Source organism: Diceros bicornis, chromosome 12 (assembly GCF_020826845.1).
Source record: "Diceros bicornis minor isolate mBicDic1 chromosome 12, mDicBic1.mat.cur, whole genome shotgun sequence".
NCBI classification, from domain to species: Eukaryota; Metazoa; Chordata; class Mammalia; order Perissodactyla; family Rhinocerotidae; genus Diceros; species Diceros bicornis.
In genome coordinates, this window is record NC_080751.1 from 47,449,935 (window position 1) to 47,469,769 (window position 19,835).

General features: G+C 41.4%; 1 protein-coding gene across 6 annotated transcripts in view; it reads left to right on the forward strand.

Moving 5' to 3' along the window:
- The window catches only part of FEZ2 (fasciculation and elongation protein zeta 2), a 71,607-nt gene that overhangs the window by 17,464 nt on the left and 34,308 nt on the right, over positions 1-19,835 (forward strand). For 4 of the 6 annotated variants that reach the window (XM_058551436.1, XM_058551438.1, XM_058551437.1 and 1 more), the window contains exons 1-2: positions 14,550-14,823; positions 19,129-19,237. In XM_058551436.1, coding sequence (XP_058407419.1) covers positions 14,570-14,823; positions 19,129-19,237 — 363 coding nt within the window. In that variant the 5' untranslated portion in view covers positions 14,550-14,569. Of the gene's footprint in view, positions 1-14,549; positions 14,824-18,393; positions 18,480-19,128; positions 19,238-19,835 lie in introns of those variants that run through there. The other 2 variants (XM_058551440.1, XM_058551441.1) reach the window with 2 other exon arrangements.

Consider the following 19,835-nt stretch of genomic DNA (forward strand, 5'->3'; position numbering starts at 1 on the left):
AACTGCTCGATAATTTTTGAGAGTGGGCAGTGGGTCAAATAAGTGTGAAAAATGCTAGAAAAATCAAAGATTAGGAAAATCAATCCCTTTTTCTTTAAATATCCTATCCCCGATCTCCATAATCCTAAGGATCTTGCTCCCCTTAAGTGGTTCAGAGAGTGAATCAGTGAATAGACTATACACATCTTCTATCCACACTTTCTCCCTTCCTTCTTTCCTTTTTTCTTTCCAAAAACCCAATTTTAAAAAATGGCCCATAGTAGTAATAGAGTAAAATAAATGTTATATTCTCATTTCAGAGACTATTTCACGCTTGAAATCTTTCTTAGGTCTGCTATGTCAGGGTCTTTCATTTGCCCAGACTTGTCACCAGGGAAGTTCAGAGAGAACCATAAGAAATAACAAGGGGTCTATTTTCTTGGAGAATTTTATCAATTGGACACCTGGTTCAAGCTCACCACGCCTGAGCCTAAGCTGGGATTCCAGCGTGTCTGGCCAACTGGGCTCACCAGGACGTCTTCCGAATGATGTTCTGAGGTGTCCCCTTGAAGAGAATCCATCCTAAGGGCACAGCGAGCCAGGAAAAACTTGCTAAAGTAAATCTTAGAGTGATTGGAAAGGCATGTTTCTGGGGACCATGAAATATCTATAATTCAAAAGTATTCCTGCCCCAGCTCCATAGACTCACGGCTATGAATCCCTATGTCTAAGGATTAGAAAAACCAAAAGTATAAAAACCAAAGACTTGTTTATTAGCAATTTTCTAAGACACTAGAGTACAATAGACTATAGAACAAAAGACTGAAAGGCGAGTATCCCCACCTCTCCACAGACCACTTTGTCCTTTTAGGAGCTGGTGGACTGCCGTGCATCGGTGGCTGTGCTGAGCAAGAGGTCCTGGTTCTGCATGGAAGAGGTAGGGGCTTGGCAGAGACGCTGCTGCTCATGGGAATGGACAACAGTTCAGAGCTGCCACAGTGGCACACACTAGGCATGATGGCGCCCTGGGGGAAGCACCCATGGGACTCAGAAGCCTGTGCAATGTTTAGCCCCTTCATGTGTCCTGCCGCTGTGGGACTGGTGTCCAGCAGAAGCTGAAGTCCTCTGAAGGAACCTTGGTAGCCAGAAGCAGCAGAAACTGAAAGAACTTGATTCTAAGCATATGTAAGGCATCCCCCTGGCTGAAGGTGAGGACAGACATGGTGTGGGCTTAAGACCTACATAAGCCAGTAAGGGCAAGTGTGATAAAACATGGGTTATAATCATTAACATAATTTGACCCAGGGGGTCCTGTGGAACTTTGCTTTATACTTAGAATGTGGGACCTAGAGAGAATCAGAGTTGACAAAGAACATAGATGTCCTCAGGTCCAACCTCCATCCCAATGTAGTCCCTTTCTCTAGCATCTTTGGAAGATCCTTTCAGCTTAAATACACTAACAAACGGGAATTCACAATCCTTAAAGGTCTGTTACACTGATGGATAGGTCTATGTCTTTAGAAATTATAATTTAGAAATGTTAATTTTAACATTTTAATTTTAGAAAATATCCAAATCTCAGAATACTAAGCATATACTGTAGCCTATTATTAATTAGTAATGTAAAATGGGACTCACAAGACAGAAAAATGTGACTGTCGACATATTTATATACACAAGTTTATATTCATAAAAACATATATATATAAATACACATATTTTTATACACAAACAAGTAGGGTCTTATTAAACTTATGTATAGCATAATTTTAAAAGAGTGCTATTCTTCCACTAAAAGAACAGTACTATTAAGATATTACTAGTTGTTGTAACAGCCTCACCTCAGAATCCCAGTGGCTACACAATAAAAAGTTTATTTTAGGGCTGGCCTGGTGGTGTAGTGGTTAAGTTTGCACGCTCCACTTAGGTGGCCCGGAGTTTGCAGGTTCGAATCCCAGGTGTGGACTGACACACCGCTCATCAAGCCATGCTGTGGCAGCATCCCACATACAAAATGGAGGAAGATGGGCATGGATGTTAGCTCAGAGCCAAACTTCCTCAGCGAAAAGAGGAGATTGGCAATGGATGTTAGCTCAGGGCCAATCTTCCTCACCAAAAAAAAAAAAAAAAGTTTATTTCTCACTAACTTGAAGACCAAAATGTTCAATTTGTTTTTTGTCCAACCAGTGAATCAGAGACCCAGCTTCCTTACATTTTGTGATTCTGTCATCTTCAACAGTGGTTTTCAAGGTCACTGTCCTGTGTACATTAAGCCAGCAGAAGGGGAAGAAATGGAGGCTCATGTGTGAGAGGTTTTCATGGGCTAAGTCTGGAAGGTGTGTACATCTCTTCTGTGGACATTCCATTGGCTATAACTCATCCACATGACCACACAGAACTGCAAGGGAGCCTGGGAAATGTGGTCCGTATGTATGCCCAGGAAGACGAGGAATCCAGTGTGGATATAGGCTAGCAGTATCTGCCACAGATATTTCCCTGTTTGGCATTAATAAAATCTCCCCACAAGACACATGTTGTACATACTGAAGTAAAGTCTAGTTTTTTGCAGTTTTAACTAACGCGTTAAAAATTGTGTATTCATGTGTATTTAACTACTTGCAAATAATGGTAGGTGTCAGGCCACATCTGGCTGACTCCACCCACGTCCTTAGTAGAGGCTGCTTGATTAGGGGCAGATACAGATTTTGTCGATCCTGAAGCTTGTATAATTTGGTGGGATCTGCTTAAGAAAAAAAATACAAAATTAGCTATCAAAGTAAATATTTATTTAGAATGAGAAAAAATTTATAACAAACAATATGTCTTCCAAAAAGGTGACAGATATCACAAACCCTATAAAATTCAGGAAAACAACGTAATATTTAAAAATGATTAACTAACATATCTCTATAATACTTTCCCCTTACCTTTTGGCTGTTACTCTTGAATTGTCTCTTCATTTGACCGCAATTTTGTAACATCATTTTCCATGGACAATAGAAAGAAAATTCAGTCTTTCCTCTAACATAGTTTATCAAAATATTTTTCTTTATTATTGATAGTTTAGAAAAGTTTCAGGTTCATAACTTTAAGTAACACTGTCAGGTAAATGTGTTAGATTATTATCAAATTTGAAAAACTTTTCTCAAGTTTCTTATACGAGCTGTAAGATTTCACGGCAAGGCAAACATTTTGTGCAGTGACTGCTGTTTAATATTCTATGAACTGACAGCAATCTTTGATTGCATTGCCAGGGCCTCTCCCAGGGTCTTATAAGGGCCTGGTGCAAGTGAGGGTCCCTGAAGCTTAAACTGCCTCAGCTTCATGGTAAATCCACCTCTGCACCAGATCCTACAGGCAGGTTCAATTGTTCCGCATTTTCTAAGACCAGTCGTGACCTGGAGAGGCCTGGCTATTTGCCAGAAGACTACTCTAAACTTAACCCTTTTCCTGCCTGGCTGAGTCTCTAGATGTTGCCTGACCCTGGATCCCTCATCGCTGTGCTTTGCTCAATTGTGAAGACAGAGACCCCCGCGATCCTGATACAGATTGCTATAGAGTCCATCGCTGCTTTGTGAATACTTTATTCTGCTAATAACTTGGATGTAGGGCATGCCCCCAGGCTGATCCAATTCCAGTGGCAGGTATGGTTTATGGCAACCCCCCATCCCGCCCCGATCTCGCAGTGTGCCCATCCTCTAACAGGATGGTTGGCCAGGACCTGTCCTGCCTGATCACTGGCTATGACTGTAAGACGAAGGTTGCTTGGGCTAGCCAAAAAAGACTACCCAGATAGGAGAGTTCCAAATGTCCTTCTGAATGACAATGAAAATATTGGAGTAACTGGAAAAAGGCTGTTCTAAACACATGCATGATTTGAGTCCATGTCTCATAAAAAAATTTGTAGGGTAGAGAAAGTCATTGGGAGCAAAAGAGGAGAACGAAAGAATGAAGAAATACATGAGAAAGTGGAAAATAGTTAAAATTGTAGTTAGGGAAGGAGATAAATGGAATAGAAAAATTTGAAGGAAACGGAATAGAGCTGGCCCCGTGGCTTAGCGGTTAAGTGCGCGCTCCACTGCTGGCGGCCTGGGTTCGGATCCTGGGCGCGCACCCACGCACCGCTTCTCCGGCCATGCTTAGGCTGTATCCCACATACAGCAACTAGAAGGATGTGCAGCTATGACATACAACTATCTACTGGGGCTTTGGGGGAAAAAATTAAATAAATAAAAATTATTTTAAAAAAGGGAATAAAATAAGATATGTATGTAGGAGGTTTGGGTAAGGAATAATATTTGAAGGCTATAGTTGAGCTGAATGAGTGAATGCATAGATTTAAAAATCATACAACAGCGTGCAGGAGTGTGTCTTACCCACCATTTATTTTTAAAACCAGATATTTTCAATTTGTCAAAACAAGCAATATGATAATACTATTACCATCCATGAGAAAGAACTTCCTATGATTCAAAGAAGTTCAAAGCCTAATTAAAAGTTGCAAGGGTATAAATGAAAATATCATTATTCTATGAAACCAATTACTAGTAAGTTTTATTTTTCAAAAATAATTTGATGCCTGTATAACCACTATTATTTGCAGATAAAATATGAAGAAGAAGTTAGTAATTTGGTAATCCTTCTTTACTCTTCTGACATTTTTGAAAGATGTAAACGCCACATTTCCTTACAGCAGATCTTTGAGTAAAGAATTTAATTTCAAAGAACTATTGTTTATTTCATTAGACACTAGAAATGAGTCTTTGCTTCCTGGGTCATTTAACATTTATTATTAAACACATATAAAATCAATGCCCACTTTAGGGAGTATTAAAAGCAAAGTCTTTAGCTTGCGTCACCCTTTGCTTATGGCAGACTATTTTAATATCACTTTTATATATAGAACAAACTTAGAAACAAATCGATCTTCAAAACAATTCAAGAAACAAATTCCCCTTTATAAATCATTCATGGGTAGGACACTGCCCATAAAAATAGAGACTTATCATAGTCCCTCCTTTGTCCGAATATAAGAATCTATCCATATGCTATTGTTTCATTATGCATTTTACTGGGAGAATTGGAGAGATATTTTCAGTTCTCTGTAACCTAAAACATTTTTTGGTGTTGATGACAGAGAAAATGGTCTCTGCTGCTTTTAAATTTTGGCTCTTTTTATCCCATTATTGAAAGATTATCAAATGCAGGTGTGAAATCTTATCAGGAATGAGAGAGGCTTTAGAATCTTCTGAACTATTATTTTTTCCTTCCTAGCAACATTTTCTGTGAATGTGTACACAGGCATCCCTGTTTTGGGGGCTGGGAAGTTTAGGCTTGTGACAAAGCAAACTCGAATAACAAAGGAGAGGAAATACATAATTAAAAAAATTTTTTGGCAAATAAAAATGATGACATGTATTAGCCTTAAACCAGGTATTCAGCAAAGGAGAAAGGGTCTTTATTTGTCAAACACCAAAACCTAAACTTTCAGGTAGGGATGATGGACGCAAGTGCTGGCCCAAATTAAAGCATCTCACAGCAAAAGGTAACCTTGTCACCTTCACCCAAACTGCACTTTCTCTCAAACTTCCCTTATTCAGCAGAATTGGTATCTTCGGTCCCCTGTGATTTCCAGTAGTTAATACCTTCCATCCATCAATCTTTTATGATGGGACCAGATATTTGGTGGATTTTCCCCTTGATCTATGATCTATTTAAGCAACTGCATTGTATCCTGATTGCAGCCCGGACTTTTGGAAGACTTTTCATTTAGATGGTCCTCATCTGTACTTCCATCCTCTAGTACCTATTTCTACTTAGTATTGTCTTTATTTAATGGTTTAATGTAGATTAATTACTGCTATATTGGTGCCGGGTGATCTCAGTCGAGGTTGAGTTTGATTGTATTGGGAAAGCAAACTCCTTAAGCATTTGTTTTTGCATGAGCTGATATTTATTGGGACATTGTTGTTGTCGAAAGAAAATGAGAGGGCTTTGTGCCTGCCAGGGGCACGGAGTGGGAGTCAGCTAGGAGAGATGAGAATAGACGGGCTGGTACAGTATCTGTCTAAGGTGGTTAGAGTATCATGGAGCTGATATATTGAATGGGTTGAATTTGGTAGCGTACAACAAGGAAAAGATTCCCTTTTCCCTCTCAACTCAGCCTTTTTTTTTTTTTAAAGATTTTATTTATTTATTTATTTTCCCCCCAAAGCCCCAGTAGACAGTTGTATGTCATAGCTGCACATCCTTCTAGTTGCTGGATGTGGGACGCGGCCTCAGCATGGCCGGAGAAGCGGTGCGTCGGTGCGCGCCCGGGATCCGAACCCGGGCCGCCAGCAGCGGAGCGCACGCACTTAACCGCTAAGCCACGGGGCCGGCCCTCAACTCAGTCTTTAAACATCTCTGTCCAAATTTCCCTTCCATACTTCTGGTTGGCATCTTGGCCAGATTCTATGGCTTTTCAGTCACTTTCATAGATAAAAACAGTCTCATTTTCAGGTATAAAGAAGTGTGACTCAACGTAAATAACAACTTCCATCTTATACTCATGCCACACTTCTCCCCGGTACTGTTCAGGGCTGACCTGGGGACCAGCATACGGAAGGGGTTTGGTTCATTCTTCACTCTGTCTCCATCACATCCCCTCTCACTCTGCATCCTCTCCTCCTCCTAGGTTGATGTAGTCTTCTGCTGGGATCTGCTCAACCCGGCTAACATTTTTTGGTGGGACCCTTTCAAGATGACTTGAGTCTAGCTAACTTCTGGAGTTTCCACTCGACCCCCAGGGTAAAATCATAACCCTTGCCCAACAAACAGTGTAAGTTTGGGCTGCTCCCTCAGCAGCCCTCTCTCTTGGCCCTGTCATCATGGGCAGCTCCTCCAGTCTCCTGCCTTCAGAAGTCTCTAGGCAAGAGGAAGCTCAGTTTGTAAGTTCACATATGCCCCCAAACTCCAGGGGACATACACCAGGCTCTCCCAAGAACTCGCCCCTCATGGTTGTCCCACACTGGAGTCCAGGTCCTTCATCTCAGTAACTGTCCTGCTGGAGAGAAAGACACTGTTCAGCCTTCATGCAAGATCTCCCCATTCTCTGGTTCTTGGGAAGCCTTCTCACTTGGCTTGAGCAGGGAATATCTGACCCCTCTCAATCTAGCTGGCCACTCTGCATCTCAATGGCTCTAATCCTTTATAAGTTCTAGTCTTTTCTCCTATGGATGAGTAATGAGGTATGAGGAAAGGTCTGGTTCTGCTCTTTATTAGTAGGTCACCATGTAACACCCTCTTACTGTTATTTCTAGGAGAGACCAATACTTAGGGCTGACCAGGAAGCCAGAAGAAGGAACAGGATCATATCTGTCCTGAGCTCAAGTGGGGTACCCCATGAGGACTCCCAGAAACCACTGGGATGACTTTGGGAGGTGTATTAGTTTGCTAGGGCTGCCATAACAAAATACCATAGACTGGGTGGCTTAAACAACAGAAATTCATTTCCACACAGTTCTGGAGGCTGGAAGTCAAAGCTCAAGGTGTCAGCAGAGTTGGTTTCTTCTGAGGCCTCTTTCATTGGTTTGCAGATGGCTGCCATTTTGCTGTGTCCTCACGTGGTCTTTTTGCTGGGCGTATGCGCCCCTGCAGTCTCTTCCTCTTCTTATAATGACACCAATCAGATTGGATTAGTGCCCTACCCCAACCACCTTGTTTTAACTTAGTCATCCCTTTAAAGATCTTATCTCCAAATACAGTCACATTCTGAGGTAATGAGGGGTTAGGACTTCAACATATGAATTTTGGGGGAACACAATTCAATTCATAACAGGAGGAGAAGGCTGAGGCTGGAGTTACTTGGCGGCTGTGGGGAGTCGCAGCCCTGAGGGTGCCTGCCCTCTCCAGTGCCCACTCACGAACTGAGCTGAGGCAGCAGCGTTGCCCAGAGTCCTGCAGTCACACGCGAGGGCTGATCAAGCTACTGAAATCAGGCACTAATGCTAATTCAGTCCACTGGGACTCCCAGTCTGGTGAGTCTCAGGGACATTCAGGGTAGACACTAATCCAGTCTTCCAAAGGACAGATCAGTCCCTCAGAGTCACAAGGTTACTCTTTCTCTACAACATGGAATAAAAATAACATTTCTTTCTATAAAAAACAACAGCAAGGAACTCCCAAGACATTAGTCTTCACCCTCTAATATCAGATTAGAAACAATTAGCTTGCGTCTCTGACTACCCTTATCAAATTAAGCGGAAAATTGAGCCATTGGGCATGTGTTTGCTTAAATTATGTAAACAATCGTCTGAATAGGCTGCACTATTTTGCTTTTGTAGATGCAACCCTTATCTGACTTAAGTGGTTTGTTTATTTAGGTCTATAACTATTTGATGAGGCTATTTTGATGCAGCAAAATTGATGCAGTCCTTTTGATGTCAAGACATTTTGACTACTCAAAAAAAAAAAGAAGAAAAGTCCTGTTAAACCCACAGCTTTTTAAGATTTAAGATTTTATGTGTAGAACAGACATCCCCACCCTTAATCTCACCCAAACCCAACCCCACTAGCAACAAAATTTTCCTTCTCTAAAGGTAGTACAAGAAACTTTAATGTCTCTGGAAACAAAACTTTGGAGGGAGAAAATAAATGAGAAACAAAGGCCTGAGAAAATAAAATTCCACAGGAGCAGGACACTGCAGTTTTAATATTATTCTTGCAGCTCCCTCATCAGTGCAAATTTTGGGGAACTCCTCAGTTTCACGGAATATTGCTGGATGCTATGGTCCCTTTGTCCTAACAGTCTTGAGAGTGGAAAATTTGGGACAAATACCCTTATAAGAAATTTACATTAGTAGGTATACCAGAAAATAGAACATAATGCATATGACAAACATTAAATGTGTAACCTGGATCAGACAGAAAGTATAATCATTTACAGAATCCATTTATCGCATCCAAATGTGATCCAAGCCTCCTGGTTTCTCTTCGATTGCAAACTCCTCTGAATTGTCCACATCTAGTCTTTCTATCTCCCTGGTGGAGCCTCTGTTGAAGCCACCTGGTCTTCTGAATGTGCCCTGTCAGTCTTCCACAATGTCACCTTCCAACAGTCTGTCATTGTGCTCGATAGAGCTTTCGCTCTCTCTCTCTTTTTTTTTTTTTTTACTTATTTTCCTGTCCAATTCAATGGAAAGTGAACTTATTTTGTTTTCTGGAAGGTTGGCACCTTTTTCTCTTTTCTTCATCTTTTTTCCTGTGTAGGCCGGAGAGATTTCCCATCTCCACTGAATTTCTGCTCCTCAGAATTAGTTCCTCAAATGCCTCTCTGAAAACTCAAGTCTTCAAATGACTTTATTAATCTTGTATTACTTTCTCATGAAATTAATTTATATACTTAGAGTATAAAATACAGATTCAATCGAAAGGTAAAATAGGAGAGATAAACAACAAATTAATTCATCAACAATTACCACTTTTTTTTTTTTTTTGCTGAGGAAAATTAGCCCTGAGCTAACATCTGTGCCAATCTTCCTCTACTTCGTATGTGGGTCACCACTGCAGCATGGCTGATGAGTGGTGTAAGTCTGCATCTGAGATCTGAACCCATGAACCTGGGCTGTTGGAGTAGAATGCCCTGAACTTAACCACTATGCCATGGGGCCGGCCCGTAGATCCACTTTTAAGGAGAACAGATGTTAAATAAGTAGGGCACATCTGTACAGGGCAAGTCTAACAAGTGGTTCAATAAAGCTACACCTTTTTAGAAAAAATTATGGTTAAATATATGTAGCATACAAATTACCATTTTAATCATTTTAAAGAATACTTTGGCATTAAGTACATTCACATTATGTGCAACCATCACCACCATCCATCTCAGAATTTGTTTATTATCCCTTATTCTGTACCCATGAAACACTAACTCCTCATTTCCCCCTCCCCCCAGCTCCTGGCAACCACCATTCTAGTTTCTGTCTCTATGAATTTGACTGGGTACCTCATGTTGACTCTAGGTACCTCATGTAAGTGGAATTATAGAGTATTTGTCCTTTTGTGTCTGGCTTCACTTGGCATAATGTCTGCAAGGTTCATCCACATTGTAGCATGTATCAGAATTTTATTCCTTTTTAAGGCTGAATAATATTTCATTGTATGTATATACCATGTTTTGCTTATCCATTCATCTATTGATGGACTTTTGGGTTGTTTCTACCTTTTGGCTACAAAGCCACACCTTTTTGAAAAATAGTTTTGTTGAGTTATAATTTACATGCAATAAAATGCATTTGTTTTAAGGTTACTGTTTGATAAATGTATACAGTTACATAGCCACCATAATAATCAAGTTATAGAGTATTTTCATTACTCTAGAAATTCTCCTCGTGTCCTTTTGCTGTTAATTCTTTTACCCCAAACCATCCCATGCCCCGGGCACCACTGATCTGCTTTCTGTCACTATGGATTAGTTTTAACCTGAAGGATCTTGGTTAGTAATGAGACAAAGAATTCAGAATAAAGAGTTTATTAAATACAGGTGATTGACAGGCACTGCGAGACAAAGATGTTGGAATATGTATAAGGACCCCAGTGCCAGAGGTACCAAACTCATTGCTGCTTGTGCACAAAAATGTCAGCTTGATCAATCAAGGGTAGAACTCTTCTCTATGGGAAAGTTAGAGATGACTATTGATGTGGAAAAGCCAAGGTCACAATCTTCTGAAGAGAAGAAATAATAGAAAATATATTACTTTCTCCTTGTGATAGTTCTATTGCTCATATTTTTTCTAACTTATAGTCCTCAAGGAGGCAGGAAAATTCTTCTACAATTTTTAAGACCCACACGCAGTCTCTTCCGTTCATTTGTTGAGGGAAGAGTTTCCACTCCTCATTCTTTGTTCCATCGTAATATGAATAGTAAGGACACAGAGTACTGACAATTGTAGAAAAAATAGAGCATAGAGGCCTTCGCCATCCCAAGATGCCTCGGCACATAGAATACCATAAGTCCTCAGAATTTAAAAAAAAAATTATTGTTTGATAAAATTTGGCGTATTCAATTCCGCACAATCTTAATTTTAGATGAGAAAATTAAGAATATTCCAAAGCAGAGAATTTAAGCTGTTTAGAATGTATACTTGGTACTTTCCATAATAGAATCCTTGAAGGTTAAATTGTTAGAACTATCATAATGTTAGATAAATAACCACTGCCAATAGTTGTTTCCATTAATTTTTCTGAGACTAGCATTCGATTACCCAGAACACAACCAGGCATATACTGGGCAGTGTCTTCCCTACCTAGTTCTTTTGGTACCTTGTAAGGGTGTGTCTATGGCCTGTACCCTTGGCTCCTTCTCTTGGTGGCCTAACACTGCTTCTGCTCAGGGTGGTTCTGCCTGATCAAGACCCCGATCTGATCATTGAAACTGAGGATTCATCCCTATAAAACTTGAATAATTAAAATAGAATATTTTTTACTAATAAAGGCTAGATTGTGATCTTTGATTACTCAAAAGTTTCTTGATTTTTTTTTAATAGAGGCAAAATGGAAGAAGCTACCCTTTCCTTTTTTGGCAAGCAAGCAACTTTTCCTTAAATTCTTGGGTCAACATATAGATTTCTAAATTCTTTTTACTTTCTTTTCATCAGCTTCTTCTTTTTTTCCTAGTTACTGAATAAACTTAACCATTAGCTTGGCTTTTCCCAAGAAATTTTCGTTTATGTACCTTCTCATTGTCTTACTGTAGTTTTAGTGCCTGCAGCATTTACTATATGTAATACTTTGACAACAGATTATTTTCTGGTCCTGTATTCAGTAGTTTCTTTCTTTCTTTTGCTGTTCTTATATTTTCTGATTAATTATACCTTTAGGTAGTGTATATATTGAATAATCTACTTTTCCATTTTTTGTTACTTAAATTTCCACCACGATATAGTATATATGTGTAAAATTTAGATACTTTGTCAAACAAGAGAAGTAACTTTTTCCATCTTGAATGCTTAATCTGAACAAAATACTCAAATGCTCTGAAGCTGTCTTTAAAAGTTACTCTATAGCCTCTTTCTCATTTTGAATCTAGTGCTGAAAATTAATTCTATAGGCTAACTTTTCTTAATATACGAAGCGAGCAAACATGTTTACACATGTTCATTTTCATCTCTCCCCTACGACCTGGCAGGAAATAAAAGTCCAAAATAAATAGATTTGGGTGGACAAACTAGAAGCAGGCTATGTGAGATATAATGAAATGAGGGAGCCTCTTCTTAATCAGAAGGCTTTGGGTGTCGATGGACTGATGGAACCGGTGAGACTGGCAAGGAGCCTATGGTTTTGCCAGATCTGTGGCAATATCAGGAAGCTAGAATTTGGCTGGTGGGAAGAAGAGTTGCTGGAAAGTGGGCTAAGCTTGCTGTCAGGAAATGTTAAGCGAAGGGGTTTAGGGAATAGAAACTGGGAGCTGGATTCTCTAAAAAAGCAGTCTGAGTCAAATACCAAAGGAGCTAAAGAAAGGGCGGGCATAAGGAAATGGGCCACAACCTGGGTGGACCATGGTCTCCTGTTGGATGTTCTGGAAGTTGTGGAGCATCTTGCAGTTCCCAGGCACCACGTGGGAAGAGAGGTGTGGATGGCATTGAAGAGAAATACTGCTACTTTGTAATTTTACCTGGTTACAAACATTCCACCATTTAAACTGTTTTCTGCTGTTACTCTTTCATGTTTACAGTAAGTATTTAAAATCTACAAAAGCACCAATTAACGTTTTATTCCATGCTATGTTTCTTTCTAATCTCATTGCTCTGTGCCCATAAAGTAGCATAGGCAGTTTTCTCACAGACACATCCCTTTGAAACATTTTTATAGATGGTGTTGCGTGCCAAGGTTACTATGGGTGTGCAAATATAAATTGCTTAAGAAAAGTGATTCAAGTATCCGGCCCAGTGGCATAGCGACTAAGTTCACACGCTCTGCTTCGGCAGCCCAGGGTTCGTGGGTTTGGATCCTGCGTGCGGACCTGCACACCGCTCATCAAGCCATGCTGTGGTGACATCCCACATACAAAGTAGAGGAGATGGGCACAGATGTTAGCTCAGGGACAATCTTCCTCAAGCAAAAAGAGGAAGATTGGTGACAGATGTTAGCTCAGGGCCAATCTTCCTCACCACACGCACACAAAAAGTGACTCAAATCTTGTTTTTGCAAGGGACTATTCAAAGTGTCTGGGGTGATAGGTAATTTGCATTTAGCTAAAAGTAAAAAGCATCTTATGTAGAAAATTAGACTAAAATAAAATTCTGAGACCACTAGAGCTAAACCAGTTGCAATTTATTTGCAAGCATATGAAAAATTAAGACAGTGTTACATTTGGGTCCTAAAGGTAAGTAATTTTCATTTCCACTAACACACATACACACACCACATAGATAAATGGAGATACAAGTCAAGAAAAAAACCCCACAATTTTGCCTTAGCTATGTACATTATTAGGAGAGTCTGGGTCAGCTCGATAAGAATTACCATAAGAATGGTTAAGAATTACCATTTTAACCATTTTTAAGTGTACTGCTCAGTAGTATTAAGTACATTCATTTTGTTCTGCAACCATCACCACCATCCATCTCCAGAACTCTTTTCATCTTACAAAACTGAAATTCTTTACCCATTAAATACTAACTCTCGGCCGGCCCCGTGGCTTAGCGGTTAAGTGCATGCGCTCCGCTGCTGGCGGCCCGGTTTTGGATCCTGGGCGTGCACCAACACACCGCTTCTCAGACCATGCTGAGGCCGTGTCCCACATACAGCAACTAGAGGGATGTGCAGCTATGACATATAGCTATCTACTGGGGCTTTGGGGGAAAAATAAATAAATAAAATTATAAAAAAAAAAATACTAACGCTCTATTCTCCAATCATGCTTACTTTTCATATGGTATAAACGACTTCCTGTGAGTCATCACTTCAACTACATTGTAAGCCTTTGTAGGGAGCAGCCATGTATTAATTATATAACATACACATAAGGTACTTACTGTCAGGCACATATTCTAAGTGCCTTGCAAATATTAACTCACATAATTATTCATCTTTGCATGTTCCACAGGGTCTAGTAGCTGCTTTGAAAGTAGGAGACAAAATATTTGTGGAATGAATTTTGGTACCACGTAAGCATTTCCAAGCGACTCTGGTTGCTATTCTGGTTGGAAAGTTACAAAAGGAGCAGTTTACCTTGGGGAAATCACTTCCGGGCATAATCTGACACCAGGTCGCAAGTTTAAAGAAGCCCTTTATTTTAGCCACATTTAGGCCAGGTTCCCAGCAAGGGAAGCTAAGGGAAGCTATTCCCGAACGACAGAGAATACAGAAAGTGACTCAATGCAGTTAAGGTTTTGCTTTCTACGGAGACCCGCGGTCAACTCCAAGAAGACTCGGGAACAGGGAAGACCCCCAGGCTGGGCGCCCCAGGACAGGTCCGCGCTGGGGCCAGAGGGAGAGGGCGGGGCCTCCGGAGGGGCGGGGCCCGGAGGCGGGGCGGAGCCGGCCTGGGCGGGGCCCAGAGGGCGGGGCGGCCCTGCCTGGGCGGGGCGCGCGACAGCTCCGGGCGGCGATGGCGGCGGACGGGGACTGGCAGGATTTCTATGAGTTCCAGGAGCCGGCCCGGAGCCTCCAGGACCAGGAGAACTGTAACGCGAACCCCGAGGCCGGGGCAGGGCCGGGCGGAGGAGGCGACGACTTCCCGGCGCTGGCCTGCAGCTTGGAGGAGAAGCTGAGCCTGTGTTTCCGCCCCTCGGGGTCGGGCGCCGAGCCCCCGAGGGCGGCCGTGCGGCCCATCACCGAGTGCAGCCTCCTGCAGGGGGACGAGTGAGTGCGGGCGCGGCCGCGAGCGGGCGGGAGCCTCCCCTGCCCTCTCCTGCCCTCGCCGCGCCGGCCGGCCCTCGGTCCGCAGTCTCGGCGGAACTCCGGCCGCAGGCTCCTCCCCGCGCCCTCCTTCCGCCTCCATCGACTCGGGAGCCCCGCCCCTCCCCGCTCCCCGGGCCGCCACCTCCCTCCCCGGGGCTTTCGGCCTCCGCGCGCCGGGCGATTTAAATCCCTGCTCCCCCGCCCCCCACACTCCCTTAAACCTCCGCCGCTGCCCTCCTCTTCCTCCTCCTCCCTGGAAACCAACCCATGTTTGGTGTAGAGGGGAATCTCCTTGTACAAAGCCGGTAGAGACGGTACCTCTTCGGGCACGTGTGTAGCCATTCATTCATTCAACTAGCATTTATTAAGCGCCCGCTAAGTGCCAGAGGCTACTTCGCACCGGGAATACCAAGATGACTGGACATTGCCCCTCTCAAGTAGGGCACAACCTAGGATGGGAGCTAGATTTGGAAACAGATTTGTATGGGTGTGACACGTGCTCTAATGGATACATGTGCAAAATATAGGAGATTTAAAAGAGATGTAGGAGAGTCAGGAAAGACTTCATAGAGAAAGAAATGTGGTAACTGGATGCTGATGGATGAGTGGGAGGTGAAGCAAGTTCTAGCATTATAGCTCGAGGATATAGCACGTGCAAAGGTACCAACGTTGAAGCAGCATTTATGCCACAGGGATTTGTTAGGTCCATCTGAGAGCCCAGGTAGAGCGCAGGCCCCCACAGAGGCAAAAAGGAAAGGCTCTGGTTATGCATTAACACGTCATTACAGTTGGCCTTCGATATCTGAGGGTTCCTCGTCCAGGATTCAACCAACGGAAGGCCTAAGATGGTGGCGCCTGTGTTGAACATGTACAGACTTTTTTTTCTTGTCGTTAGTCCCTAAACAATACAGTCTAACAACTATTTACATAGCATTTGCATTGCATTAGGTATTTTAAGTAATCTAGAGATGATTTAAAGTATATGGGAGGATGTGCTAGGTTATATGCAAATATTATTTCATTTCATGTAAGAGGCTTGAGCATGCTCGGATTTGGGTATCTGCAGGGGAGTCCTGAAACCAATGCCCCACAGATAGGGAGGGGCGACTGTATTAGTACAGCATCATCTAAGTACGATAATAGGAAATTCAAAGGAATCTATAAGAGCTGGGGGGAGAAAGGGGCAGAGTTCCTTGAGGCACTTTATTTAACCACCCTGAACCCCAATTGTAACTTGATTAAATAAGGGTTGTAATTATGTGCCACATTTTACCTCAAAAGATGGTAAAAAGAATGGTGAGAGTGAGGGAACTTGAGCGTATTGTGTAGTAGCAGGAGAGGAGCCCCTGGAGAGGCTGAGGGTGAAATTAATGGAGTAAACACTGAGGATATGGGTAGGGGTGAGAGAGATCAGAGGTTGGGGAAGAATTCTTGAGAGAGAGAGAAGGATCCATGGGCATTGTAAGGGGCTTGCAGCCTGATGGTCTCCTTTCCTTTGTGAATCAGGAGATTTATCAGAATAAGGTAGGAAGCTTGAGAAGGGGGGTTGAGAATGGGGGCTTGTCAACATGGTTGAGCAGTGGTTAGGGCCCAGGTAGCTTGGAGACCATATCTTTTCATTGGTACCTCTGTATGGTGTTCTGCTCAGGTGTAGAGGGAAGAGTTTGTGACTGGATTTTACACACACAGATATGCATGCAGTCAGTGGCAAAATATGGCCTTCTTGAAAGACTGTTCCCAAAGAGAAGATAGTTTTATGTGTATGTAGATTTATATACTCTGAATCACTAGGACTCAGGACATATTCTGGATTTTAAAACTACGTATTTGGGTTTATCAAGAGTAACTTATAATAAATTAGTGGTTTGTACACAGATAATTAAGATTCCCTGTTTTTGCTGTCTGGGAAGTAGTTTGTTTTAGCCTCTGCTTAAATCTTACATTGATGTAAAACTTAAAAAAAATATTTTACTACTCTTGATAACAGTTTTTAGTAGATTCTTTATTGGTGGTAATACCTGTTGCTTGATATGGGAATGCATTACAAATCTCTTTCTCTCTTTTTAGGGCCTGGGGCTGGTGACCACTCTCGTTGTCCCCTTTCTATTGTATAAATCTGCTCTCCATTGCTTGAGTCCATCCCTGCTCTTTTCACTAGAGAGAGTTGAGAATTCTTTTACTCAGATAGTGCCTTGCCTTAGGGCACTTTATTTAACTTCTCTGAGCCCCAGTTTTAGTTTTGGTTAAATATGGATTGTATTTTTCTGCTAAGGTTTTACTTTAGAGGAGTCTGGTGCAGGATCCAATGTCAGCGGGACTTTGACCTCCTTGGGAAAGAGCTGTCTTGCCGTTTTTTTATGACTGGTTGTAATACTTTAAGATAAGAATGAAGGGAATTCTTGTCTTGACTGGAAAATTCTAGAAATCTTTCACTTAAGTCGGCCCCATATCCTTCCAACTACAGTTGTTCTGACCTTGCTGGAGATAGAGGACTGTTAATTGTCCTTCGCTTTCTTGGAAGATCATATTCACCCACAGTTACTTCTTGTAGGTGAAGTATTCCTAGAAGAATTCCACTTGTCCTTTTATTACAGCCTCATTTAAGAAGGAGCAGACAAGCAGATAAACCCAAAAACTCTGGACTGTCTTCACGTACTAGAATATCCTGTTCGAGTTCCTGACCAGGATTAGGTATATAGTCAGTTATTCACTATTGGAAAGTCTTTCACCCCGGAGGGTGTGGGCCAGAAACCTAGCGCGTTTAGCAATCCAGAGGTGTTGCCTCCACTCCGAGCACATTGGCATTAGAGGAGATTGTGATTCCAGCAGAGAGGAGAAGAGGAATGAACCATGCATATGGGAGATGTGCTGGGTAAACGAGCCAGTTGTCTAGAGCTTTTTGGGTTCACATTTTCATTGAGGCTGATGTGCGTTCCAAGGCCAAGCATCATTTTGGGATTTTATGTTTTTGGCAGTTGTGGTCACATTGCTTCTCTTTAGCACCAAATCCCTAGTCATTAAATCTAGTATGTTGCTTCTCTATTCTTAAGCTTGCTTTCTTAGTTTTATGCCCCTAGCAGTCTTGTTTTTGTATCCTATGGCTTACACTCTTGGAAAAAAATTCACCCAGTTATTTAATGGCTTATTCACACTTAGATACCTGTTATAAACTTTAGAGTTTTTTCCCTTATGACATCTGTGTGTGTATCTCTGACCATTAAGTAGCTTATATGTGCAGTGTCCAATTAAATTTCCTCTCATTTATATTTCTGAACTCATTTTTTTCCCATAATGTCATGTTTTTTTTTTAATGCTGATTATAACTTGGTACTGAAACCTGAATTTTGGCCATGGGATTGGAGTTTGCTGTCCTTATGTGGTGTGGTTTAGGACTTTCCTCAATACAACTCATTTGAATTAATGCTTAGAGTAATAGAGCTGGAAGGAATGTCTGTTATTCTCATCTAAGCCTCTCATTTTATAGAAGGGCAGCTAATACCTAGAGGGGTTAAAGGACATGGCCAGAGACTCATTGTTTGAGGAAGAATGGAGACAAGAATCTATTTCCTGAATTTTAGGTGTCCTGTTGCCTCCCCGAAATGCTGTTTTATACTAAGGTGGGGTAACTGCGTTGGATATAACCTGTGTGCATTTTATTGTGAACTCTCTTTCTTTCCCTTTTCATTTTATCTTAGTCCTTAGTCTGTTATATTACAAATTAGATATTAAACCCTAGTCTCACATTGAGACAATCCTTTCTCCAGAAAGAGTAACAAACTTTTGGTTAGAGAGAGATCATTTACTCCATGAAATGGGCTGTATGTTTCGAAGTTATAGAAGAAAAATACATGTAAAGCATAGGGCATTTACTACCTGTGTGGCTCTGGAAACATTACTTAAGCTTGGGGATAATAATGGTTCTTCATAATGTTGTTTTTGAGGATTAAATGAGTTAATATATGCAAATTGCTGAGAACAGTGCCTGGCACCTAGTACAGTGGAGGTGTTAGCTGTTGACTTTGGGAGAGTTTTCTATTCCACTTCATCCTCCCTCAGGTTGTCTTGTCAGCCCAATGGTATGGTTTTCATGTAGTCTTATTTAGGAGGTTCTACTTTGTTGATGTTTTTCTGAGAAACAATAGGCCTTTTATTTTTTTGCTTTGATATTTTTTGTTCTTTCTTTTTTCACTGTAGTACTGGATATTTGTTTAATAAAAGACATATAGAGTGTTCACTTTCATTGATTGTAGTTTTTTTCTTTTTAAGGATTTGGAATGCCCTGACAGATAATTATGGAAATGTAATGCCTGTAGACTGGAAGTCTTCCCATACTAGGACCCTGCATTTGCTTACTCTGAACCTCTCAGAAAAAGGGGTAAGTTAGGAATTGAACCAGTAGTTTCTGAGTAACTGATTCTGATAATAGAATTAACAAGTAACATTTCTATTTAACACAAATTCATTGAATTGCCTCCTATTTCCAAGCTTATAGCAATTGGAATGGCCCTCTATTGCCATCTTGGTTCCGCGACTATCAATTTACTAGCACATTCCTCCAATTCTTCCCCAGTACACAGTCACTTTTGTATGTTTAGCTGAATTTCCATCACCTGTATATGAACACCAATGATCAGCAATTTTTTCCAGCTTAAATAACACAATTTTGCTGTGCTGAGAGTGCTCAGTGAGAATTCTAGCCCTCGGTTTAATTTATTGAGGGTACTGGAATATCAACATAGAGTTAACTTGCTGATGAGTTTAATGACTTGCTGGCCAGGATATGTTTTCCGAAGACTATGCATTCTTGTGAATATTGGGGAACCTTTAAAAGACATTTCAGTTCTTGACTTTTTAATGTGTTCTTGGCTAACTGTAGGAGGCTGCTTTGTCTGCCTTGTTATTGTAAAGTGAAGATTCCTTGAGTAAGAAGTGTGAGGATAGGTGATAGGACAGCAAGGGGCACAGAAAAGGGA